At 44.8% G+C, this 24,090-nt stretch overlaps 2 protein-coding genes across 3 annotated transcripts in view; one reads left to right on the plus strand and one right to left on the minus strand.

Moving 5' to 3' along the window:
• CTBP1 (C-terminal binding protein 1) overlaps nt 1-24,090 on the plus strand; it is a 426,424-nt gene that overhangs the window by 133,268 nt on the left and 269,066 nt on the right. The window lies entirely within an intron of this gene.
• MAEA (macrophage erythroblast attacher, E3 ubiquitin ligase) overlaps nt 1-24,090 on the minus strand; it is a 71,356-nt gene that overhangs the window by 11,372 nt on the left and 35,894 nt on the right. The window contains exons 5-6 of the mRNA XM_063125924.1: nt 5,495-5,571; nt 182-290 (exon numbers count right to left, since the gene is read on the minus strand). Of these exons, the coding sequence (XP_062981994.1) occupies nt 182-290; nt 5,495-5,571 (186 nt within the window). The remainder of the gene's footprint in view (nt 1-181; nt 291-5,494; nt 5,572-24,090) is intronic.

Consider the following 24,090-nt stretch of genomic DNA (forward strand, 5'->3'; position numbering starts at 1 on the left):
GTTAACAAGGCATTTTACTGATAGCAACAAGTAGATTAAATACTTGTCTGAAACCTCAATTTTTTATAATGCACATTACCTAATGAGAGTTAGTAAATATCAGCACGTATTAAGCAGTAGATTAGCCCAAGAGAATAATGTCTTCTGCCCAACTTTTTACACAGATTAAACTGAAATATACCTTGTAAGGTGAGATATGTGTATCAGAAGGGAAGGCCAGCATTCCCATCACCTGTCGCACTTCGTCCAGTTGACTTCCTTCAGCCTGGCTGAAATGTTTCCTTGCATGTCTGAAATTCAGAATTCAGAATGACATTGCTTGTGTTCTCAGGCCTTTCTTTTGTCATCTTAAACTCTACACACTATCTATAAAGTACCACACCATTACACAGAGACATTTTCAAAACAAAATCTTATAAGCCCAGGAAGTTTTCTCAACTATTTATTTAAAAAAGTGCTGTTAATTGTTGAGCCATGAAGAGCTGGCCTGTTCACACATAATTAACCAACTTGATTTGTCAGATCATGTGACACTGCCATTTTGAATATGCAAACTCCAATTGGCCCAATTGTAGGATGCTCCATGACGTGAGAACCAGGATACTCTGGGTTATTTGTGAATTAAACAAACCAAAGTTAACCTAAGAACTACTTATTTGGGTTATTTACCCCACACATAACCCTTTGCATGTCACAGAGCAACTTGATTGAGCCAATTGGAGGTTGCATATCTAAAACTGTAGTGGCACACAATCTCGCAAATTGTGTGAACGGCTCAGAAATCAGCAGTACTTATTTTAATAGATAATTGTGGTGAGAAGCTAGACTCACTGAGGGAGGAGCCAACTGAGGGTGTTCTGCCCCAGGGTCCATGAAGTTGGCACTAATGAGTGTGATGCAGACTTACATACTCCTACTCTCTCACCTTCTCTTTAACTAGGGTTTGCAAATCAGCTTTAAAACTTGGTTTAAAAGCTAACCATAGTTAACATGGTTAAGAATGGTGCAGATATAATGTTGAATTACTGTTATAAACTAACCAGGGAATGGAAGGGGGGATTTGTGTTAGTGAGAGAGAAGCTGTGTGAGCCCAAGCCAGACCCCTTATCTGATAGAAGTCAACTTTACACAACTGCACCAGACCTGAACACCCTGTAGGAGCCTAGCAAAAACCTATAGTGCAGAATGTTAATATCTGTGCTCTAGATTTTTTTTAAAAAAGCACGTGCAAAGCCTATTATATTAAATCATTTAACAAAATTTGGTTATTTGGCAATCTTTGATATTAAAACAAATAATCTTGAGTATTCCTGAAATTTGGTTTTTAGTATGCATATTACATTCTGAACAGCCTCAAAAAGCTAACAATATTTTTAAAATGCTAACAATTGAATAAAGATGGTATCTTTTTCATTTTATTTACATAATTTATATCCTAAATGTTTAACATAATTTTATGTTCCCAAAAAGTACATTTTGATAAAACAAAAACATATAAAGTATCACAAAAAATTACAACTAACATGTAAAACCAAGCTGCTCTAAGCTTTAAAATACTAAAATTAGCAGTTCTTAAAACCAAGGAAAATAGGACTGTTTCTGCCTCATGCTTAAATCATAGTAACAAGGACTCCAAGGGTAGGGCATTCCCAAGGCAAGTGTTTTGACTTAAACACTCAAAAGTATAATGTATGACAAAAATGGAACTGAAGTAGACATAGTACTACTTTAGATACGGTGGTATTGTGATATGAATGTTTTTAGATTCCTTTTGTGGGGAACTTCTGGGGAACACGACATTTGGCTTATGAGATGCTATAAGGTTCCATCTTGTCCCCCATGCTATTCAATATCTAAATAGCACTGTTGGGAGCAGTCATCTGGAGATTTGGGCTACTGCATTACCAGTATGAGGAATAGCATCTAGTTTTACCTCTGTTCTCCATCTATTAACGCCAGGGAGGCTCTGGAACTCTTGAACAGTTTTGGGATGGGTGAGCAAGCTGAATAGGTGAGGAAACTGACTGATCTAGCTAGAGGGGTGCAATCAGTCTTGAATGGGGTTACACTCCCCCTGAAGGAACACATTTGTAGCCTCGTGATCCTCCTACACTTGGTGCTATCTGTGGAAGCACAGTGGAATCAGTAGCTAGGAGTGCCTTTTACCAGCTTAGGGTGGTATGCCTGCTGTGACTCCATCTAGAGAAATCAGACCTTGCCTCAGTTATCCATGCATTAGTTACATCCAGATTAGACTACTATAAGGTACTTGATGTGAAGCTGCCTTAAAAGATGATCCAGAAACTTGAACTGGTGCAGAAAGTGGCTGTCTGGTTGTTGATGGGAGCCAGGTGACCATTAATTCTGTAATAGTTGCGCTGGTTGCTAGCGTGTTTCTGGATCCAATTCAAAGTGCTGGTATTGACCTATAAAGCCTAAATGGTTTGGGAAGAGGTAATTTGAAGGACAGCACCCATATAACCCTGCCCAAGCATCAAGATTTGCCTTGTAGGCCCTGCTAGTAGGCCTACCTATAAGATTAATCACTGGGCATGGAAGTCAGGTTCTTTTCAGTGGTGGCCCCCAGGGACTTATTACCCACTAAGGTAAATATGGCCGCCAAGTTTTAAATGAGTTCTAACTTATTTCAGGCGATGTCCTTTAGTTTTAACTGCCACAGGTCCAACATTAAGTTGTCTCAAATGTTTAGTATTGTTGTTTATTATATTTCTGCTTTGTTTAATTGGCCTATGATTTTAAAAAATTGTGCTGCTGTGTTTTTGTTTTAGTTGTATTTTATATGTTTTAATATTATCTAAGCCCCATTGTAAGGGCTATGAAAAGGCAACCTATAAATAAGACTATTACTAGACTGCAAGTAAAAAGGAAGGTGTCATTACAGATATTTAGTTCCAAGAGACAAGAAGCAAAGATCGGAACCTCAGCTGCTTCCCTCCCAGCCCCAAACACCCAGATGTCAATTTTTGTATAGCGCAGCAGCAGATGCCTCTATTTCCACCACACCTAAACACACCAGCCCACTAGTGGGTTCGAAAGCATGGATTGAAACATCATCTTGGGTACATATCATATGTTTACATGTGATATTGCATCATCATCATTATTTCATCTTGTTGGCAACATATGTACAAAAGCCAATCCCCCATCTTCTCTAAATTTTAAAACATGTGCATCTCCCATGTCTCTCACTTGTGCGTCCAAGATAGCTTTCGGAAATATTCAAGCATACATACAGCTCTCTTAATGATTTATATTAATTACAATGGTCCACTGTGAGTGCTTACAGACTGTGCCAGGAAAAATATAATCTCTTGTTAAGGGGAGAAGTGTAAGAAAACTAAACGAGCTACAGAACCAACCAATATAGCAGAAATAAACGGCCATCGTTCAGCTGAAAAATGTCAGAATATCAAAGAAAGACCCTGCTTAATTCTCTAGTTTGTATATAAGCATGCTAGCCCTGAAACTGCTCTCTCGAATCCCTTTGCTATGAAAGGCCAGCAGTACAACAAGTTCTAGAGCAGTGGTTCTCAACCTTCCTAATGCCGCGACCCTTTAATACAGTTCCTCATGTTGTGGTGACCCCCGACCATAAAATTATTTTCGTTGCTACTTCATAACTGTAATTTTGCAATTCTGTTTTTACACTGTTGGTTGTCTTATTATGCTTTTCATGGTTTTAATTTTTCATGGTTTTAATTTTTGTGAACCACCCAGAGAGCTTCGGCTATTGGGCAGTATAAAAATGAAATAAATATATATTTTTTAAATCGTGGGTGCTCGAGCCTGGCACCTTCAGACTAGAGCTTTGCAAAATCCTGGGTGCTCAAGGTTGGTTCTTTAATTACACTCTGTACATGGCCAGAGGCACTCCATTATCCAAGGAGACGTCTCCTCCTCGCCAAAATAAAAGAAAATCCGGGGCCAGGCTAAAAAATAACATTAATAATGCAATCTTATAAAGGTTTAGACGGGGGGAAAAGTCCTACAGCCCCATCCAGCTGCTTCAGACGCTAAATGCCGCCTTCACCATCCCTGCTCTAAACCAAACTCCCTCAGCTTCCCTCGCCCCCTGCTTTTCCTCAGACTAGGAAGTGAGCGTTGATTGGCAGCCTAATCAGCGCCCAGGAGAAAACCAATAGGATCCACTCCTGCGTGAAAGGGGTGGGTAGGTGAAGTAAGACGGGACGGCCCGCAGTTTTTTGGGTTCATCCAATCAGAACGGGGTGGCCAATCAGAGCTCGGCGGGCGCAATCGGAGAGGGGGGAGGCGAAGGCAATCGCTGAGGCACCGCGGGCGCGAGCAGGACGAGGTCAGGAAGGGAGGGGCGCTGGTGGTGGGAATCACCCGTCTGCTCGTTCTTTCCCGGAGAGACTCGTCAGCGCAGCACCTTCTGAGGCAAGGGAGTGGTGCGCGCGCACCGCCCGCTTTTTTTGTATGCCGACGCTGCTCTCTCCCCCCCCCCCAGTTTGGGCGCGTGAGAGCAGATGCTGAAGGGGGGAGAGGAGTGGGACCAGGCGGCTGGTCCCCTTTCTCCCCCTCCATCTATTTGGGGGTGAGGGGATAGGGTGAAATTGGGACCTCTTTCTTGTCTCGGTTCCTAAGACCATCGGAAATATGTGTTTTCCGATGGTCTTAGGCGACCCCTGTGAAAGGGTCGTTCGACCCCCAAAGGGGTCGCGACCCACAGGTTGAGAACCGCTGTTCTAGAGAAATCTAGACTAATGTGAAAAACTAGTTCTCTCCTTCGGCAGGGCTCATCCAGAAGAAGCTACTGTTCTTTCTGCTTTGTTCCCCAGATGTCATGAACTATAAGTTGGTGCTTTGTAAATGTCGTATGTCATCTGCCTTCTGCAGCGGAAAAATTGAACCCTACTTGAAGCCCTGCCTATTCTGATACCAACATTCACTTGTCACTTTTAGACCAGTTTCAATCTAGTTCCATCCTTCAGAGTAATTTGGAAAACGTTCATGGAGAAAACATCAAATGGATTTTGCAATAATTTTGCATGAATTGTAAAGCAAGTAGTCCCTTGCAAAAATGACATTTCATGTCAAATTCACATAGATCTTTTCATCCCCACTTAACGTTTCCCACACGTATTCACCCTAAGAGTAGTAGTCCTGTGAGGTTTCAAGCAAACCAATAATTCCTCTATTATAGTAGAATTTAATTATCTTTTAAGTAGGTGCAAATTGTATTCGATATGAAGAATGGATTACTCTAGAAAGGCACAAACACTATAAATCTTCTGCATTAGAGCATGGAACTTAAAAAGTGCAAGTGTTATGATTTTGTAAAACAGCAGCATCTCGAACATTTAATTTTTTTAAAAAACAGACAAATAATAAAAGTGCTGATAAACAGCGATGCTGAAATGAAGTATCTGGATGCTACTCTAATTATTACCCTTTAAAAAAAATGAAGCATAACACTCAAGTAAATTGTTCGGTAAGCATCCTATTTTCATACCTCACAGCATCCAGCCTCTTGTTCTGTCGAATTAGCTCAATGAACTCCTGAATCCTTAGGCTGAACTCCAGACAGCTCTGAGATTAAAGACAAGATAGGGTCTTAGATGTGGCCACAGCAGCATTCAGAAACTCAAGTCTGTGATCTTAAGCATATTTACTTGACAGTGGGATGGTTCACATGATCACCACAGCTCACTATAGCTTCAATAAGCTATGGTGGGTTGTGATGCGTGCCGGTGGCCATTTTGAACATTCAGTCCCCAGTGGAAGATGCCATGGTCTGTCATGTTGTCTGAAACCAGGCAGCAGGGGCTGTTTAAGGGTTAAACAACCCTTAAACAACCTATAGCCTGTTGGAGGGTTATTTGAGGCTTGTTTAACCCTTAAACAGCCTCTGTCACCTGGGTTCAGATGACACAAGCAACCATGGCAACCCCCTGCTGGGGACTGAATATTCGAAATGGCCATGAGCATGCACCACAACCCACTGTGGCTTAAATAAGCCACAGCAATAATGCAAACGAAGTCAGAAAGTTGCCTTGAATAATAAGAATTCTGAGTAACTATATTTAGGAACAAGATCTTTACACATGCCATAACAAGTTATTGACATGCCACTCTATTTATTTGGTCTTAGGTTTTTATTCAGATGAAATCTGCTACTTAGGGTTGGAGAAATATGTTCAAAATCCCTACTCAAAGCTCAAACTTGAGTGTTGTTGTTTTTTTAAAAAAACCCACCTTGTTCTTATGAACAAAGTTCTATTACTCTATATTGCTTAGCTTGATTTTCATTTAAATTATATATAGTAACTGAAAATATTTTCTTAGATGTAACTGCAAGAGAAGGATCTGTGTCTTCCAAAGAAGTCTATATGGACAGGGAGTGGTTAGCCTGAACATACTTCATTTTGATTGTTGCTTCAGTCAAAGCGCTACTTAAACATTTTCCTGTTCAAGTAAAATCTAGATAAGGCTTCATGAACTCAGATCATCTGCATGTCAGCTGTTTACTTTGTAACAGATCAAGCTACTTTATAATGAAGTTTCCTTAACATTAATTTTAAGCTGGAGAGTTTGTTAAATACACACTAAAGTAACTTCCTCTTTTAAAAGTATCCTGCTGTTTGCTGTTTTCTTTTCATAGGTAATTATTACCATATTGCATCCTAATAGCATATATGTGTCCACACTGTTGTCTAGCGGCTCAGGACTTCATGGCTGCCATGACAACCATGGGGCTGTCTCAACATGTCATCGGCCCAACACACGCAAAGGGACACACACTTGATCTGGTTTTCTCGACTGGGCAGGAGGATGGTGATCTGGAAGTGGGGGAACTAACATCTACCCCCTTGTCATGGTCAGATCACTTCCTACTGAGGTTTAGACTCTCGGCGGCCTTTCCCCTCTGCAAGGGTGGGGGGCCTATTAAAATGGTCCGCCCCCGGAGGCTAATGGACTCCGATGGATTCCAGAGGGCTCTGGGGGATTTTCCTGCTGATATGGCCGGTGCTCCTGTCGAAGCCCAGGTCGCTCTGTGGAATGCAGAGATGACTCGGGCGGTTGACACGATCGCGCCCAAGCGTCCTCTCCCTCTGAGCAGAGCCCGGTCAGCTCCTTGGTATACACCTGAGCTGAGGGCGATGAAGCAAGAGGGGAGACGGCTAGAACGCAGGTGGAGGAAGACTCGTGCTGGGTCTGATCGAACACGGGTTAGAGCTCACTATCGAGCCTACTCTGTGGCGGTGAGGGTGGCAAAGAGGCAGTTTTTTTCCACCAGCATTGCGTCTTCTCAGTGTCGTCCGGCGGCGCTTTTCCGGGTGGTTCGCGGCCTGTTACACTCTGGGCCAGGGCGAGAGATGGTGGAACCCTCGGTAGCACGCTGTGACAAATTTGCACGGCACTTTGAAGATAAAGTCGCTCAGATTCGTCATGAATTGGACACCACACTTAATGCAGCTCCACTAGTAGAGGTGTTCAGAGCGCCGTCCGGTTCAGTTTTATTGGATGAGTTTCAGTTAGTGAGGCCCGAGGATGTGGACAAGGTGCTTGGCCAAGTCCGGTCGACCACCTGTGTGCTTGACCCTTGCCCCTCATGGCTCATTACATCAAATAAGGAGGGGATTGCCGGCTGGGTCCAGGAGGTTGTAAATGCCTCCTTGAGAGAGGGAGTGGTGCCGGCCTCTTTAAAAGAGGCGGTAATTAGACCACTCCTGAAGAAGCCTAATCTGGACCCAGAAGATGTTAACAACTACAGGCCGGTGGCTAATATCCCTTTCCTGGGCAAGGTGCTTGAGCGGGTGGTTGCAGGACAACTCCAGGCACTCTTGAATGAAACGGATTATCTAGATCCATTTCAATCGGGCTTCAGGCCTGGTTTTGGAACGGAAACTGCCTTGGTCGCCCTGTGGGATGACCTCTGTCGGGAGAGAGACAGGGGGAGTGTGACCCTGTTGGTTCTCCTGGACCTCTCAGCGGCCTTCGATACCATCGACCATGGTATCCTTCTGGATAGGTTGTCTGAGCTGGGAGTTGGAGGTACTGCGTTGCAGTGGTTCCGCTCCTACTTGGATGGCCGATTCCAGAAGGTGGTGCTGGGGGATTATTGCTCTGTGCCGTGGCACCTAAGCCATGGGGTTCCACAGGGCTCTATCTTATCCCCTATGCTGTTTAACATATACATGAAGCCGCTGGGGGAGGTTATCCGGAGATGTGGACTGAGGTGTCATCAATATGCGGATGATACCCAGCTCTACCTTTCCTTTTCATCAAACCCAGGTGAGGCAGTGGCTGTTCTGAACCAGTGACTGGGCACGGTAATGGACTGGATGAGGGCTAATAAACTGAAACTCAATCCAGACAAGACGGAGGTACTGTTAGCGGGTGGTTCATCTGTCCGGCGAGGTGATGTTCACCCTGTCCTGGACGGGGTTGCACTCCCCCTAAAGGATCGGGTCCGTAGTTTGGGGGTGCTCTTGGATCCAGAACTGTCACTTGAGGCACAGGTGAACTCAGTGGCAAAGAGCACCTTTTATCAGCTCAGGCTGATATACCAGCTGCGCCCTTATCTGGACAGAGATAGCTTAGCTACAGTTATCCATGCTCTGATAACCTCTCGTTTGGATTACTGCAATGCGTTATACGTGGGGCTGCCTTTGAAAACGGTCCGGAAACTTCAACTGGTGCAAAACAGGGCAGCAAGGTTATTAACAGAGACTGGCCGGCGAGATCACATTACGCCAGTCCTTTTACAACTTCATTGGCTGCCAGTCCAGGTCCGGGCCCAATTCAAAGTGCTGGTATTAACATTTAAAGCCCTAAACGGTTTGGGGCCAGGTTATCTGAAGGAACGCCTCCTCCCATATGTACCTACCCGGACCTTAAGATCATCTACAGGGGGCCTTCTCCGTGAGCCCCTGCCAAAGGAAGTGAGGCAGGTGGCTACTAGGAGGAGGGCTTTCTCCGCTGTGGCACCCCAGTTGTGGAACGAGCTCCCCAGAGAGGTCCGCTTGGCGCCTACACTGTACTGCTTTCGTCGCCAGCTGAAGACCTTTTTATTCACTCAGTATTTTAACACTTAATTTTAACTTAAATTTAAATTTTACTGTTTTAACTCTGTATTTTAATCCTATATCAACTTTGCTGTGTGGTTTTATCCTGGTTGCGCTTTTTATACTGTATTTCGTAATTGTGTTTTAAACTGTTGGGTGTTTTACTGTGGTTTTAATTTTTGTGAACCGCCCAGAGAGCTTCGGCTATTGGGCGGTATAAAAATGTAATAAATAAATAAATAAATAAATATTATTCAGATATGCTAAGTGGGGCTGCTATTTTTGAAGTTTCTTTCACTTTAAATGTGTAGTCCACTATGTCAGGTTTTAGTTAAGACATATACACATTGGAATTTTCAGAGAGGTAACCATGCCAAGTTCGTTGCAGCAAAAGCAGTCTTGTGGCACCTTAATAAATTCATCGTGACATAAGCAAATATACAACTTCTGCTAGACACTCTACTCCATGTCTGTTACATTATGACAACCCTTCTTTCACACCAGTGTGGCACATTACAGCTTCAGGATCCCTTCGTAATTTTAGACACGGTAGAGGGGGTTGCACTAAAATCATGGCCAGCACAACCGTGAAGTGGGGTGAATTGTCTGCCTCACGCAGCACATTGCAAAGAGCGGTGGATTGGGGCCTCGGCTGCTCCCCTCCTGAACACGGCCTTTGCATGTGAGCTTGAGCCACCTGGAGCTGCAGCGTTGCTGCTCCTCCAGATGAGAACAGTCTGCTGCGCTGCTTTTTCCACCTACGCTGCCCCCACTCACCACGCACTCACATTCTGCCTCAGTGAATTAGTCAGACAGCTTCTGTGCCACCCCTTCGCTGCTGGCCTTGCAAACCACCTCATGTGTTTCTAAAGCCACTGCTGCTGCCAGAGAGGGATGTGTTTTCCTCCAGCCACCGCACTAGGATGCCACTGATTTGTTTTCCCCTCATGCTGCAGCAGCAGGAGATATAAGGAGAGGATGAAGTGAACTTCAGTCTCTCCTCTCCTGCTGCATGCCGTTAGCACCAGCGTCTAAAAAGAAGGAAGGAGAAAGGGAAGGGGAGGAGAGATACTTACCTGTAACTTCGCATTTACACAGACGGGCTGTGCACCTGCACGGAGCCTCAATTCAAGAAACTTCTAAAGCGGAGGATCGTTTTGGCGGGAACCCTCCCCTAAAATTTCACTGTGCATGTCTACAGTGGGCTGCTGCCTATTCCCTCTGCTCCTTGAGACTGCCTAACATGGCCTTGGACCCAAAGAAAACACTTGTCATGGCGACACCAACCTTGGTACTGAGATTGACACAGAAGCGGGGACGGCGGGTGAGTTGTATGAATGCACAGATGACCATTTGAAGAACTACAATTACAGGTAAGAAACCTGTCTTTCTTCTTTGTAGTCTCTGTGAATCACACATATGGGTGATCAACAAGCTCAATTACCAGAGGAGGGTAGGCATCCAATACATCACTGCAGTAATGCCTACGGCACAGCTTGACTAAATTGAGTGTTTTGATACCATATGTCAAATCTGTAGCATGAAATAAAGATAGCAAGTTTCCGGTATTGAGATGTTCCCTCCCAAATGTTGCAGAAGTGGCCATACTGAGTGCGTCCTGATTGAGGTAGGGAGGCCAACTTAATGGTATTGACAATCCAGGAAGAAAATCTCTGTGTTGATTTAGGAAAACCCTTCTTCACTCCTCTATAACTGAGAAAGAGGTATTAAGAATGACAAAAAGATTCTATCCTTAAATTTGTAGAATGCCAGTACCTTGCTCACATCTAAGGAATGTAAGGCAGATTGTAAAGGAGAAGACGGGTTGTGAAAGAAAACCAGAAGGATAATGTCTCGATTAAGATGGAAATCAGAGCCCACCTTTGGAAAAAAATGCCAAATCCAGGCAAACCACGATCTTGTCTTTATGAAATTTGGCCACAGAATCCTGATGCTCTCTATGCTTATGTGGTAGCGACTAAGAAGGCAACTTCAAATGACAACAATCTGAGATCTACAGTGGCTAAAGGTTAAATGGCTTTGCAGTCAGAACCTTGAGGGTCATGGAGAGACTTCAGGATGAAATAGGTGATTGGAATGGAGAAACCAAATTCTTCAGACCCCATAAGTAAAAATTGAGAAGCCTTGTACAAGTTTGTGAGCAGCAGAAATAGCTGCCAGATAAACCCTAATAGAAGAGTATTTCAATGCTCTTTTAAACAACTACTGTAGAAACGAAAAAAGTTTCAACAGGACAAAACCTAACATTTTTGCAAACTCAATAAAAGCTTTCATTTTTCTGACATAGGATGCTCTAGTTGATGGCTTTCCGGCTGCTTCTAAAACCAATTTTATCTCAGTCAAAAGCAGGATTGGTTCTCAGAGAATCCTTCATGCTGTTAGCTTCAGTGGGGAGATGTCGGGATGGCATACCCAGCCATTGTCTCTCGATATCAAGTCCAGTAGAATGGCAAACCATGGTTGTCTTGGCCACCAAGGGGAATGAGGATGCAAAGCATTTGATCCGCTCTGATCTTGACTAGCACCTTCATGAGATGGGGAAGGTGGGGGGGGGAGAAGAGAGACTAAAATAGCCCCTTTGTCCACTTGTGGAGAAAAGCATCTCCATGAGATCCCTTGCCTAGCCTCGCTCTTGTGCAAACTCTCTGGCAGACAGCACTAGCTGGTGAAGCGAAGAGATTCATCGCTGGAAAGCCCCACATGTGAAATAGTTGAAGGAGGGTTGGAGTTGACAATTGCCACTCATGACTCAACAGGTAAGTTCTGCTCAATGTGTCCACTAAGATGTTGGATCACATTGTAGAGGACAAAACATTGATCTATTGTGGATTTAATCTTCATAAACCATGATTGTTCTTCAGCAATAACAACGTTTTCAGCTGCCCAAGACTCCAACTTTCCCAATAAATACTTTGAGTATAATTTTGATACAATACTCAATAGACTGATCAGTCTAAAACTCTTTGCGTCAGCCTTGGACCCTTTTTCATGAATAGGGACAACTATGCTTACCCCACATCTCTGTGGAATTTTCCCACGATGATTAATATGGGTGAACAATGAGGCAAGGACTGGGGACCACCAACCAGGATTTGATCTAAATAATTCTCCAGGGAGCATATCTTCTCCAGGGGCTTTTTTGGTAGGAAGGGAATTAATCACAATGTTTATTTCATCAACAGTTACTGGGTCCCATTCAGGACAGTAAGAAAGCGCAGATATATCTATGCTATAATGGGAGTTCAAGGTAGTTCCTAAGACAGAGTGACTAAAGAGGGAAGAAAAGTGGGCATACCATTGCACAAAGGTGATTTGATTACTGATTTGATTACCTTTTGCCACCAGAGCCCAGAACCTAGTTGAATCCCTTTCCATGGTTGCCCGGCCTAACTCCATCCAAGTGTGGCGAATATACTCTGCCTTTTTTCCCTAAGTAATTTTTTATACTCTCTTCAAAGATGTATATAGAGCCTGTAATTTTCTAGCGAATCTTTCCACCTCAATTTCCTTATAGCTCTTGCTAAGATGTGCTTCTGAGTGGTGCATTGCGTATCAAACCAGCCTTAGTTGAATTGTTTAGCTGGATACTTAGGTTTAGGGCTGACCACAAAAGGTCTAATTTCTTGGACTAATTTATCAAAAATTTCCAAGGGGTCTGAGCGAGTCAGGAGTTGGTCTCTTAGCAAAAGAGTCTTAGGAGACATAAGGAAGGAATTTATAGTGGCTTGTACCTTCCCATTCCAACGGACCCTTTTGTCTCCTTGAGTTATTAAATGCTCAGATGAAGCCATCAAATTTTCTGGGGGTGGTATTGGACTAAACTGAGGAAGGAGAGATAGTTGGATTGGCATAAGATCACTCTCAGGTTTGATCAGGACTTTAAAATCAACAATGAGATGACTGGCTGTGAAAGGATCAAATAATCTATCACACTTTTCCCCTTAGGTCCTATGTATGTATATATAGATCTGTTTCAGGGTCTCTGTCTGGCCCATTACATAGAAACATATGGAATTTTAAAATGAGGGGGAAAAGAGATTGGCCAGCCTCATTGATCCCCAGGTCCTTACGAGTTCCTGATGGGGAAATGGTTCAATTTCTCTGGAGTGAAACCTATTTTCTCAGCCATTTTATAATTATTTGGGCCCGCTCTAGCATTCATGTCTCCTGCTATTAAAATTAAAGGGTCAGTGAATGAATCAAATAGAAATGTGAGCACTTTGTCTAAATTAGACCATCTAAAAACACCCTAATACTTCGAGTTCTGAGGGGGACAATATACATTAATCAAAATAAGTTTCACACCACTGGGCCAATCAATTTGAAGAGTTAAAATATTACTACTAGACCCAACCACTGTGAGATAGTTGGGTTAAAATCAACTGAAACCATGGCTGCCAAACCACTGTGGGATCAGCCCTTGACATCAGATTTAATAGCAGGAAGAGACTATACGATGTACTCCGGAAGAGAGGGAAAGTCTGGCGAGGCAACCCACGTTTCTTGAAGGCAGAGAATTTCAAAGTTTGCACAAAACTCTTTAAAATTCATGTCTACTAGCTTGGAGGGCCATCCCCCCACATTCCATGGCAGAACCTTGAATGTGTTGTTGACGATGGATTATGAGGCTGACCTGAGTTCCTTGTGGAAGTTTTAACTTCATAGTCTGATGGGCCTTGAACTTCATGTTTTCCCCAGAAGTTTGCATAATTGCTGGGTGTTGAAGACTCTGCCGAACTGTTCATTATAAGAGTCGTTATGTTAGACAGTCCAGTTCTACGATTTGGTTTATTTCCCCTCCTTTGTCCACAAACACAGATCCGCCTCCTGCCAAAGGGTTAAAGGGCTCCTTTTTAGTAGTTGCAATTTGGTTTGTTGATTTCAGGTCAGAGTGGCCTAATTCTTCCGGATTAAGAAATCTTCTTTGCAGCCATTCAACAGTGGTTATGGGATCGTTTGAAGGGACAGTGCAGTTATACTCTCTGATAGGAGTATTCCTCGCCAACTTGATTGTCTTTATGGGGGGATTTTTCTCCACATGTTCCCAATGTTTAGCTCTATGTTGGTTAGGCATTATTTCCCTAATTCAATCCAAGGATGTGTTGGCTTTCTTTGGGGGCCGAAGATGAATAAGAGTATCTTGCAGGGAAGTCACTCTGCTAATGATTTCATCCTGTGACTGAAAAGGGAGGACTAAAAAAGAGTTTAAAAGTCTCTTTTCATCTGAGGCAAGGGAATCGTCGAACTCATTTAATTTTTATTCCATTTACGTACAAGCACTAAGATGCTGTCTTTCCCTGCAATATGGATGGCGGACAAGATTATGCCACATAGGATTGCCCAATCGAAGATGACAAAAGTCAAATGAATGCCACACCACTGTGGCATTGTCCGTAAGGACCTGCACATGTCGAAGACCGACCTCAAATGTCATAAGTGTTTTTTTCACTGCTTGTAATTCCAAGAAAATTTATGTGATGACTTTACTTTTCCTCTGGACCATAGACCTTGGATTTTCAGGTGTCCACAATGTGCTCCACAACCAAGCAAAGAGGTGTCTGTTACAAGCTGTCTTGATAGTGCCTTTTGAACAAATGGACTCCTCAAAAAAAATTGTAGAGGATCATTCACCACGAAAGTCTTTAAGACAGAAGGTGGAATTTGTAGGCTTACTCAATGAGCGTTCGATTTGAATGTTCTCAGAAACTAATTTTGAAGAGGTCTCATCCTTAGTCTCGCCCAAAGAATGGCTGTAACAGTGGAGACCATAAAGCCAAACAGCCTCTATACAGAATATGCTGTCATCACCCACTTCTCCTGTATGTCTCTGGCCATGTTAGAAGGTGATGCAGCATGGTCTTTTAGAAGGTAAGCAATCAGTTCCAATGAATGGGATCTCTTGGGTTGGCTGTAGTCTGAGTTTCTTTTAGTTTATGAGCAGACCTAGGTTGTTGAGAAGATAGTGAACAGTCTGCATTGCTTGTAAAATATCTTGGTGTGAGATGGTGACTATGAGCCAATTGTCAAGTTAGGAGTAGATCTTGACCCCAATAGTCTTGAGGTATCCACAAACCACTGCCACACATTTGTGAACAGCCATGGTGACATGGCCAACCCAAAAGAAACAACTCAGAACTCGAAGGTGTCTGGTCCCATCAGGAATCAAAGGTACTTCCAATGTGACTGGTGAATTAAGAACATAAGAAGTGCCCTGATGCTGGATCAGACCAAGGGTTCAACTAGTCCAGCACTCGGTTCACACAGTGGCCAAGGAGCCGTCGGCCAGGGATGAACAAGCAGGACATGATGCAACAGACCCTCCAACCCATGTTCCCCAGCAACTGGTGCACACAGGCTTACTGCCTTGAATACTGGAGATAGCACACAACCATCAGGGCTAGTAGCCATTGATAGCCTTTGCCTCCAGGAATTTATCCAACCCCCTTTTAAAGCCATTCAAATTGGTAGCAATCACTACATCTCGTGGTAGTGAGTTCCATAATTTAACTATGCGCTGTGTGAAGAAGTACTTCCTTTTATTTGTCCTCAATCTCCCACCAATCAGCTTCATGGGATGACACCGGGTTCTAGTATTTTGAGAGAGGGAGAAAAATGTCTCCCTATCCACATTCTCCATACCATGCATAATTTTGTATACCTCTATCATGTCTTCCCTCAGCCTCTTCTTCTCCAAGCTATACAATCCCAGCTGATGTAACCTTCCCTCACAGGGGAAATTGCTGTATGGAAGTATGCCTCTTTGAGATCCATTGTGGTAAACCACAAACCTTTCTTTAGGAGTGGGAGAACTGATGTCAGAGTCACTATTCAGGACCCTCTTGGAGAGATGAACAAGTTGAAGTCCCTGAGATTCAAGATGGGATGAAGTCCTCTGCCCCTTTTTTGTACCATGAAGTAACAGGGGGGGAAATCCACCTGTTTTTGAATGGGGTATCTTTAATTGAATTGTCCATTTTTTTTAGAAGTTTGGATGTTTCCACCCTTAATACGTCAGAAGGTGGAGTTATCTTCACTGTACCAAGGGGAAGAAGGACATCAAATTCTATTCTGTATCCCAACCTCACAATGTTGAGGTCGAGGACCCAAGGATCTGATGTTATAGAGATCCAAATCAGAAAAAAACCCTGAAGAACATTTCTGTGTTTTGGCAACCAGAGGGAAACATGGCAGGCTGATGGTGGCGTCAAAGTTGATGCTTTGAGGCTTTGTTGGATGTACAGCTAGGCTGACAGTACTGGGCCACAGTAGACTTTTTTCACTGCTGCTGCAAGCTCTGGTATCAAAAATTGCGATCTTGCTATTGATGAGATGGATAATAAGGCGCTTGGCAGAACTAACGAAGGTACTTGTCAGTGGTTTGATGTTGCTGCGGCAGACCAATTTTCATCTTTTTTCAGTATTCTTGGCTTTTTGGATGGTAGCCATCACCTCATCTGGTTGAGAATTAAATAGCCCTTCACCATCATAAGGCAAGTCCTCAATCCCACTGACCTGAGCCAAGCATTTCAATGTAGAACTACTGCCCCCACCACAGCTTTTACACCCATCATATTAATTTGCTGCTTGGACAGTTTTAGTGCTTCTTGAAAAAGATGAGCCGGCTCCCATTGGTCATCTGAGAGGTAATCACAAAGAAGACATCTTTTCCCATGAAAAGAACTGGTAGCCAGCCATAGTGGCTTGACAATTTGCTACTCTAAGTCCCAGAGCTTTGGAGGAATGGATTATGTGCCCCAGCATACTCTCCTCTTTGTTGACAGGTGATGTATACGTCTTCTGTGAGCGTCCTGGTGACAACTCCACTATAATGGAGTTGGGTTTAGGATGAGTAAAAAGAAATGTAGCATCCTTATTCTGAACCCTTGTAAAGTGATTCCAGCCTTTTTGATGTGGGCTCATTGATGAGGGAGCTTTCCAGTACTACTGCACAGTTTGGAGCAGGGTTGGTAAGAATGATATTGACACTGGAGCCAAAGGTTCAATAAAGATGGTGTCAAAAACAGTGTTTTGGATCTGCTCTGTTAGCTGTTGTGCATCAATGTTGAGTGACTGTGCCATGAGCAGAACCTGGTCAATAAAATGTGCTGTGGCCTCTGAAGGTGATGCCCTTTCGGGAACATTAATAATATTGTTGGAAGACAGTATCAAGGGAGGAATAGAAGAATCTGAGGAGGTATCGGACAGATAATCCTCTACTGAGTATGGAGAAGATTCTTGAGAGGTTTGCTTCTCTGCACATAAGTGCCTTGGTACTGGAGGCAGGGATTGCATAACTACCTCTCTTTCCTCCCCACTTTGTAAATTCACAGGCAACCATGGTCTCTTCAATGATGTCGATCGAGGTGGGACTGGAGGTGGTATCAGAAAAGTGACCAGATACTCCTGTCTCAATGCTGACACCGAAGGAGGCTGTCAAGAAGGGGGAAAGGAATTGAAATCCTCAGGTCTCAATGCCATTGGAGCTTGTCAAAAATGAGGGGAAGTCACACCAAGGTATCTAGCCCTCTCGGAGTATATATATTGGATCCTGATGGATCACCAGTCTTCCCTGTAATAAGGTCTACAAGGAGGGTACGACCATTCAGAGAATCCGTCCCATTCACGGAGTGGCAACCGCGACCTTTCCCTGCTAGGCCGGTCGTCATAGTGATCGCTGTCTTCTATGTGGGCAAACCTCACAGAGCTGGGAGACAAATCTCTCACATGTCTGAAGTCATTTGTATTGGTATCGATATAGTAAAGGTCGTATTGGTGAAGCCAGCAAAAATGCAGGTTGCTTACCTGTAACTGTAGTTCTTTGAGTGGTCATCTGTGCAGTCGCACTATGGGCTCTGCGCTGGCGCTGAGCTCTGCTTCGGAAAAGTCTTCTCCAGCTGAGAACCGTTAACTTTTGGCAGGAACCCTCCCCCACCGTCCACTGCGCATGTCTGCGCCCGTTCCCACCTTCCCCTCAGTTCCTTTGTGACCAACTAAACGATCTTGGTACCGAGGGGATACCCCTTCAGTATGTGACACCGAAGAGGGGACGGTGGGAGGTTTGTGTGACTGCACAGACGACCACTCAAAGAACTACAGTTACAGGTAAGCAACCTGCATTTCTTCTTCGTGCTCTCTGTGCATCACACTATGGGCGATTACCAAGCTAAGTACTCACCGGTGGAGGGTCGGTGTCATTGAAGCACTGCAGACAGTACAGCTCTGCCAAAGGAGGGCAGAGCGAGTGTCAATGTTATAATGCTTGGCGAATGTCAGAGGACGCGACCAAGTTGCCGCTTTGCAGACGTCCTCCAATGAAGTCCCTCTAGCAAAAGCCGTCAATGTGGCCATGCTTCGAGTGGAGTGTGCCCGAACTCCTTGGGGGAGTTGCAACTTCGCTAGAAGGTAGGCTAGCTTGATGGTATGTACTATCCACGCGGCATGTTGTTGGGTGGAAAGTGCCTGACCTTTTTGTTTGCCACCATAAGAAATAAAAAGCATTTGAGTTGTACGAAATATCTGCGTCCTGTCTTTGTAGAACGCCAATGCTCTTCTTACATCCAAACAATGTAGTCTTTTCTTCAATTCCGTAGATGGAAATGGGAAAAATGTAGGTAAGACTATAGGCTGATAAATATGGAAATCTGATACTATTTTTGGAAGGAATGTAACATCAGGTCTCATAACAACTTTATCCTTATGAAAGATAGTGAACGGGGAGTCGATGCGTAATGCCGATAGTTCACTCGCTCTTCTCCCTGACGTTATTGCTACTAGAAAAGCAACTTTCCACGATAGCAGATGCATCGAGGTGGTGGCTAGGGGTTCGAATGGTTTTGTAGTGAGCGCATTTAAGATTACAGATAGGCTCCAATCACGGGTAATGGGCTTCACGGGGGGCACGAAGTTCTTGAGGCCACGTAGAAATTTCTTTACTATCGGTGTGGAGAAAAGTGGTCTGTGATCAACCTCTCCTCGATAAGATGATATAGCTGCTAAATACACCCTGATGGATGCATGTCGTAGACCTTTCTCATAGAGATGGTGCAAATATGTGAGTATATTCGCAGTGGAACAGAGGTTCGGATCAAAGGGATGCGTAGCTGCAAATTTACAAAAAGATGTCCGTTTCCTAGCATATGATATCTTGGTAGAGTTCTTTATAGATGCTGAAAGAACATGTTGAACTCCTGATGGTAACCCGAGGGGAGGTGTACCATTATTTAATTGTGTGCTGGGTGGATTCTCTATGTCGTTAGTCTCAATCTCTGAAGGTCGGGATGGAGAATTTGTCCGTGGCTGCACGAGAGTAGTGCTGGGTCCGGAGGAAAGCGGTAAGTGTGACCTTTCGCAAGGCGAATCAGGGGTGAGAACCATGGTTGTCTGGGCCACCACGGGGCGATTAAGATGCAATTTGTCCTGTCTTGTATGATCTTTGCCACCACTCTGTGTAGGAGTGGGAATGGTGGGAAGATGTAAAATAGCATGCCCTTCCAGTTGTGGAGAAATGCGTCCCCCATGGATCCGCGCCCTATTCCTGCTCTTGAACAAAATGCTGTGCACGCCGTGTTTTCTGCAGTGGCAAATAGATCCATTTTCGGGTGGCCCCAGGTGCGGAAGACATGGGCTATCAGTTTGGGTAATAGTTGCCATTCGTGGTAAAGGAGATTCCTGCGACTGAGTGAATCTGCTAGAACATTGTCGGTTCCCGCAATGTGTATGGCTGTCAAGTATATTCCTCTGGGTATCGTCCAGTTGAGTATACAAAGGGTGAGGTGGACCAGTTTTGGAGATCTGGTTCCACCTTGCTTGTTTATGTGCCATAAGACTGTGGTGTTGTCGGTAAGCACCTGCACATGTTGATTCAATAGAGTAGGCTCGAATGCCATGAGAGATTTCCTGACGGCTTCTAACTCTAGGTAATTGATGTGGTTCATGGTTTCGTGTTTCGACCATTGGCCTTGAATTTGTAAGGTACCGCAGTGGAATCCCCAACCTATCATCGACGCATCGGTTGTGAGAGTGCACGATGGAGGCGGATGTTGAAAGGGAATTCCCTCTAGAAGATGTTGTATGTGCGTCCACCATCGAAGAGTGTAGGTGACTGTACATGGGACGGTAAGGAGGTGATGTTTGGCGTCGCGGTCCTTGTCCTAGTGTTGTAGAAACCAGAGCTGTAGTGGGCGCATATGAAATCTGGCCCATCAGATGACCGTTACAGTAGATGCCATGTGGCCTAAGAGGCACTGTATTTTGTGTGCTGAGGTGCGAGGCCGTGCAATTATATTTTTGGCTTTGCGGGCTAGCTCTTGCGCTCGGTCCCGAGGTAGGTATGCCCTTCCTGCAATCGAGTCCAACTCTGCTCCTATGAATTTCACAGATTGGGTAGGGTGAAGAGTGGATTTCTCATAATTCACACAAAGTCCCAGTGCTTTTAGGAGATCTAGAGTCAAATGAATATTGTGGGATAGGAGTTCCTTGGAGTCTGCTATTACGAGCCAGTCATCGAGATATGGATATATCTTGACGTTGAGCAGGCGGAGGTGTGCACAGACGACAGCCATGCAGTTTGTGAATACTCGGGGGGCTGTGCTGAGACCAAATGGTAGTATGCGAAACTGGTAAAATTTGTCCCCTATGGTGAAGCGTAGGAAGTGGCGGTGTGACTCGCTGATAGAAATATGGAAATATGCGTCTCTTAAGTCTATGACGGCAAACCATGCATTCTTTCTTAAGAATTGGAGGATGGTGCACAATGCTGTCATTCTGAATTTTTTGGGACGAATAAACTCGTTTAAGTTTCTGAGGTCTAAGATGGGTCTGAGACCCCCATCCTTTTTCGGTACTGTGAAGTATCTTGAAAAAAACCCTTCGTGGTTCCGATTCGGAACCTGTTCTATTGCTCCCTTGAAAGATAGAAGGAAGGTTTCTTGGTTCAGGGTGGTGGAAGGTGTCATGATCTTCACAGTACCGAATGGAGGGAGGGTCTCGAACTCAATTCGATAACCTCGAGCAATTATGTCCAGTATTATGTCCCAGGCGTGGAGAAGGCAGTCGGCAAATGCATGGTATGCGATGTCGCCATGGTGGGAGTCAAAGACGACGTTTAGGCAGATTATCTGTCTTCTGGTGAGAGCGGAAGCGGTTGGTTGGGGCGTATGTTTTCCTTTGGAACAGCTGTGCTGATTGGGATCTTGGTGCCTTATCAGCTGAGGATTTTTGTTGGTATGGTTGATATTGGCGAAACCATTTACGTGGTTTCTGAGATTGGAATTGTTGGTTCTGTTGACCAATTCCCATCTTTTTGGCATTATTTCTAGCCTTTTGAACAGTGTCCATTTTCTCATCTGTTGTGGCGTTAAATAGGCCGTCCCCGTCAAATGGTAACTCTTCTATTCGTGACTGTGCCTCTGGAGCCATTCCTGCCGATCTAAGCCAGGCATGACGTCAGAGTGCTACTGCTCCCATCATTAACTTGGCATAGCAATCTGTCTGGTGTCGAGTAGTGTTAATTTGCAATTTTGCCAGTCGTGAAGCTTCAGATTGGAATACGCGGGCTAACTCCCTGTGATCTTCAGGCAGATAATCACACAAGGAGCCAATTTTGTCCCACAGGAATAGCTGATACCGGGCCATAAGAGCCTGGTAGTTAGTGACTCTCAGTCCCAAGGTAGCTGCGGAGTATGATCTCTGACCCATGAAATCTAGTCTACATCCCTCCTTGTCCACGGGAGAGGAGTGGTGTTTTTGGGGTCTTGAATGAGAGGACTCAACGATGATCGAGTTGGGTCGTGGGTGGGTGAATACAAAATCCGCATCCTTCTTTTGTACCCTATACATAGATTCTAGCCGACAGGAGGTTGGCGTCATTAATGAAGGGGAGACCCATGTCTGCTTAATTGCATGAAGTAGTGTCGGGGCGAAGGGTATTTCAACTGGAGCTGAAGCCTCTGTAAATATTGGTTCAAATATGGGGTCCTGAATGTGTTCCTGTTGTTGTTGTACATCCACCCCTAAGGCGTGTGCCATTCGGAGTATTTGTTCTGCAAAGGAGCCCATCTCCTCGGAAGGAGACGCGCGTTCCTTGGGTCCCAGATTTTCGTCAGGGGAGGGTAGAGAGGGTGCTGCTGTTGATTGTGATAATGATTTGGAGTCATAACCCTCAGCCGAAGGTGGTGACGTAGGAGTCTCGGTGTGGGGACGGGATGTTCCCTCTGAAGTGATGTCTGGGTAGGTGCTGCGCGTGTGTCTGCACGCGTCAATGCCGTAGTGATCTCCGGGGGTTGTGAGTGTCTAGGGTATTGCACGTCACATTCCCGGTAGGTATGCCTGTTAGATCAATGTTCTTTTCACCCAAGGACGAGATCCAAACAGCCCTTAAGCACGACTCCACCATTCCAGCGACAGAGGGTTCAAAAGCGCTTTATTGATTAGTAATCAAGGCCTGGTCTCTTCAAAGGGAGCAATCAGACAAAAGACATAGGGAATATGGTACAGTATTTGAGCTTTCAAGGGGCAGGGCCCAGTAGCAGCATTAACCAATCAGAACATAACACTGAGGCATAGCTAATTATGCTAATCAGTTCTGTAAACAATACCTTTGGCCTGACAGTAAGTTATAGAAGTTAACTTCGACACAGCAGCACTTGGAGACAGCTGGAGCCAGGATTCTTGTTTATATTAGATAAGAAAGAGACATGAAGACACCCTTGAAGACGCCCTGGTATGTGACATTTCGCCTGGTGTGCAATGGATATACAGTTTCCTGTTAAAAATGGAGGTGGTTATGCTAACATGCCGTCTGTCACAATAATGCTCGTAGTTCCGTGTCGATAGTGGGTAGGAATATTCAGAGTAGTATTCCCAGTCACGACGCGGGGACCTAGACCTACTACGGTAGGAGTGATGGTGTCTGGCGGAGTAATCATCTCGATAGACCGAAGGGGATTGGTGTCGTGATTGAGAGCGCCTGTATCGTACATAATCTTCATGCCGCGAGTAAACCAAGCCAGTGTCTTTCGATCTCGGCCGAGAGCTGGGTCGAGGGCTGGGTTGGGGTGCCGGTGGTGGTAGGCAATGCACGGGCTCAGCGGCATCGACAGGGTCCCTTAGAGCTAAGGACGTCCCTGGTTGTTGCGTCGGGGTCGGTGGCTCTCAGATTTCGCCCTCCGACGTTGTGGAGAGAAGTTCAACTGCCGGGGGATCTGCCGAGTTGGAACTCTCTATAATAGGCAAAGGCCGTTCTATTAAAGTCTTCGTTCTCTTCTTTTTCTTGATACGGGTTTCAGAAGGCGGTTTAATGTTCTTCGCCTTTTTGGTGATTTTCTTCGCTGTGGATACCATTCTCGACTGCATCGATGTTGACGGTTCAGAACGGGCTGTCGATGTCGACGGTTCTGTCGATATCGAAAGTTGCGTTGGTATGGAGGTCATGGTCTTTGGTTTGTCGGCGCGTTGAAGTATTTGCTTCCAGAGTTCGGCTTTAAGCCGATCGGCCCTGTGCCTTCTTGTTTGCCTCGAGAAAGACTGACAGTGGTGGCAAGTCTCGACAATGTGTGTCTCGCCCAGGCACAATACGCAAAGTGAGTGGCCGTCCGCTGCAGGGAGTTTGCTAGCACAGCGGATGCACTTACGGAATGGTGCCTTAAGGGCCATACAAATATCTATATACAGAGAAAGAGGTAGTAAGAATATATATATATATATATTTGGATAGAAGGAAGAATTAAGATAGAAAATAAGTTGGATAGGAAGAATAGTAGAGAAAGAACAGCTCAGCTACTCAATTTTTGGAGTAAATGGAGAAGAACTCTCTCTGCGAAGCACCAGCTAAGGCGGACGCAAAGGAACTGAGGGGAAGGCGGGAACGGACGCGGACACGCACAGTGGACGGTGGGGGAGGGTTCCCGCCAAAAGTTAACGGTTCTCAGCTGGAGAAGACTTTTCCGAAGCAGAGCTCAGCGCCAGCGCAGAGCCCATAGTGTGATGCACAGAGACCACGAAAAAGAAGCAGCAGGAAAGG

The sequence above is a fragment of the Elgaria multicarinata genome, chromosome 5, assembly GCF_023053635.1.
Source record: "Elgaria multicarinata webbii isolate HBS135686 ecotype San Diego chromosome 5, rElgMul1.1.pri, whole genome shotgun sequence".
In the NCBI taxonomy this organism is placed as follows: domain Eukaryota; kingdom Metazoa; phylum Chordata; class Lepidosauria; order Squamata; family Anguidae; genus Elgaria; species Elgaria multicarinata.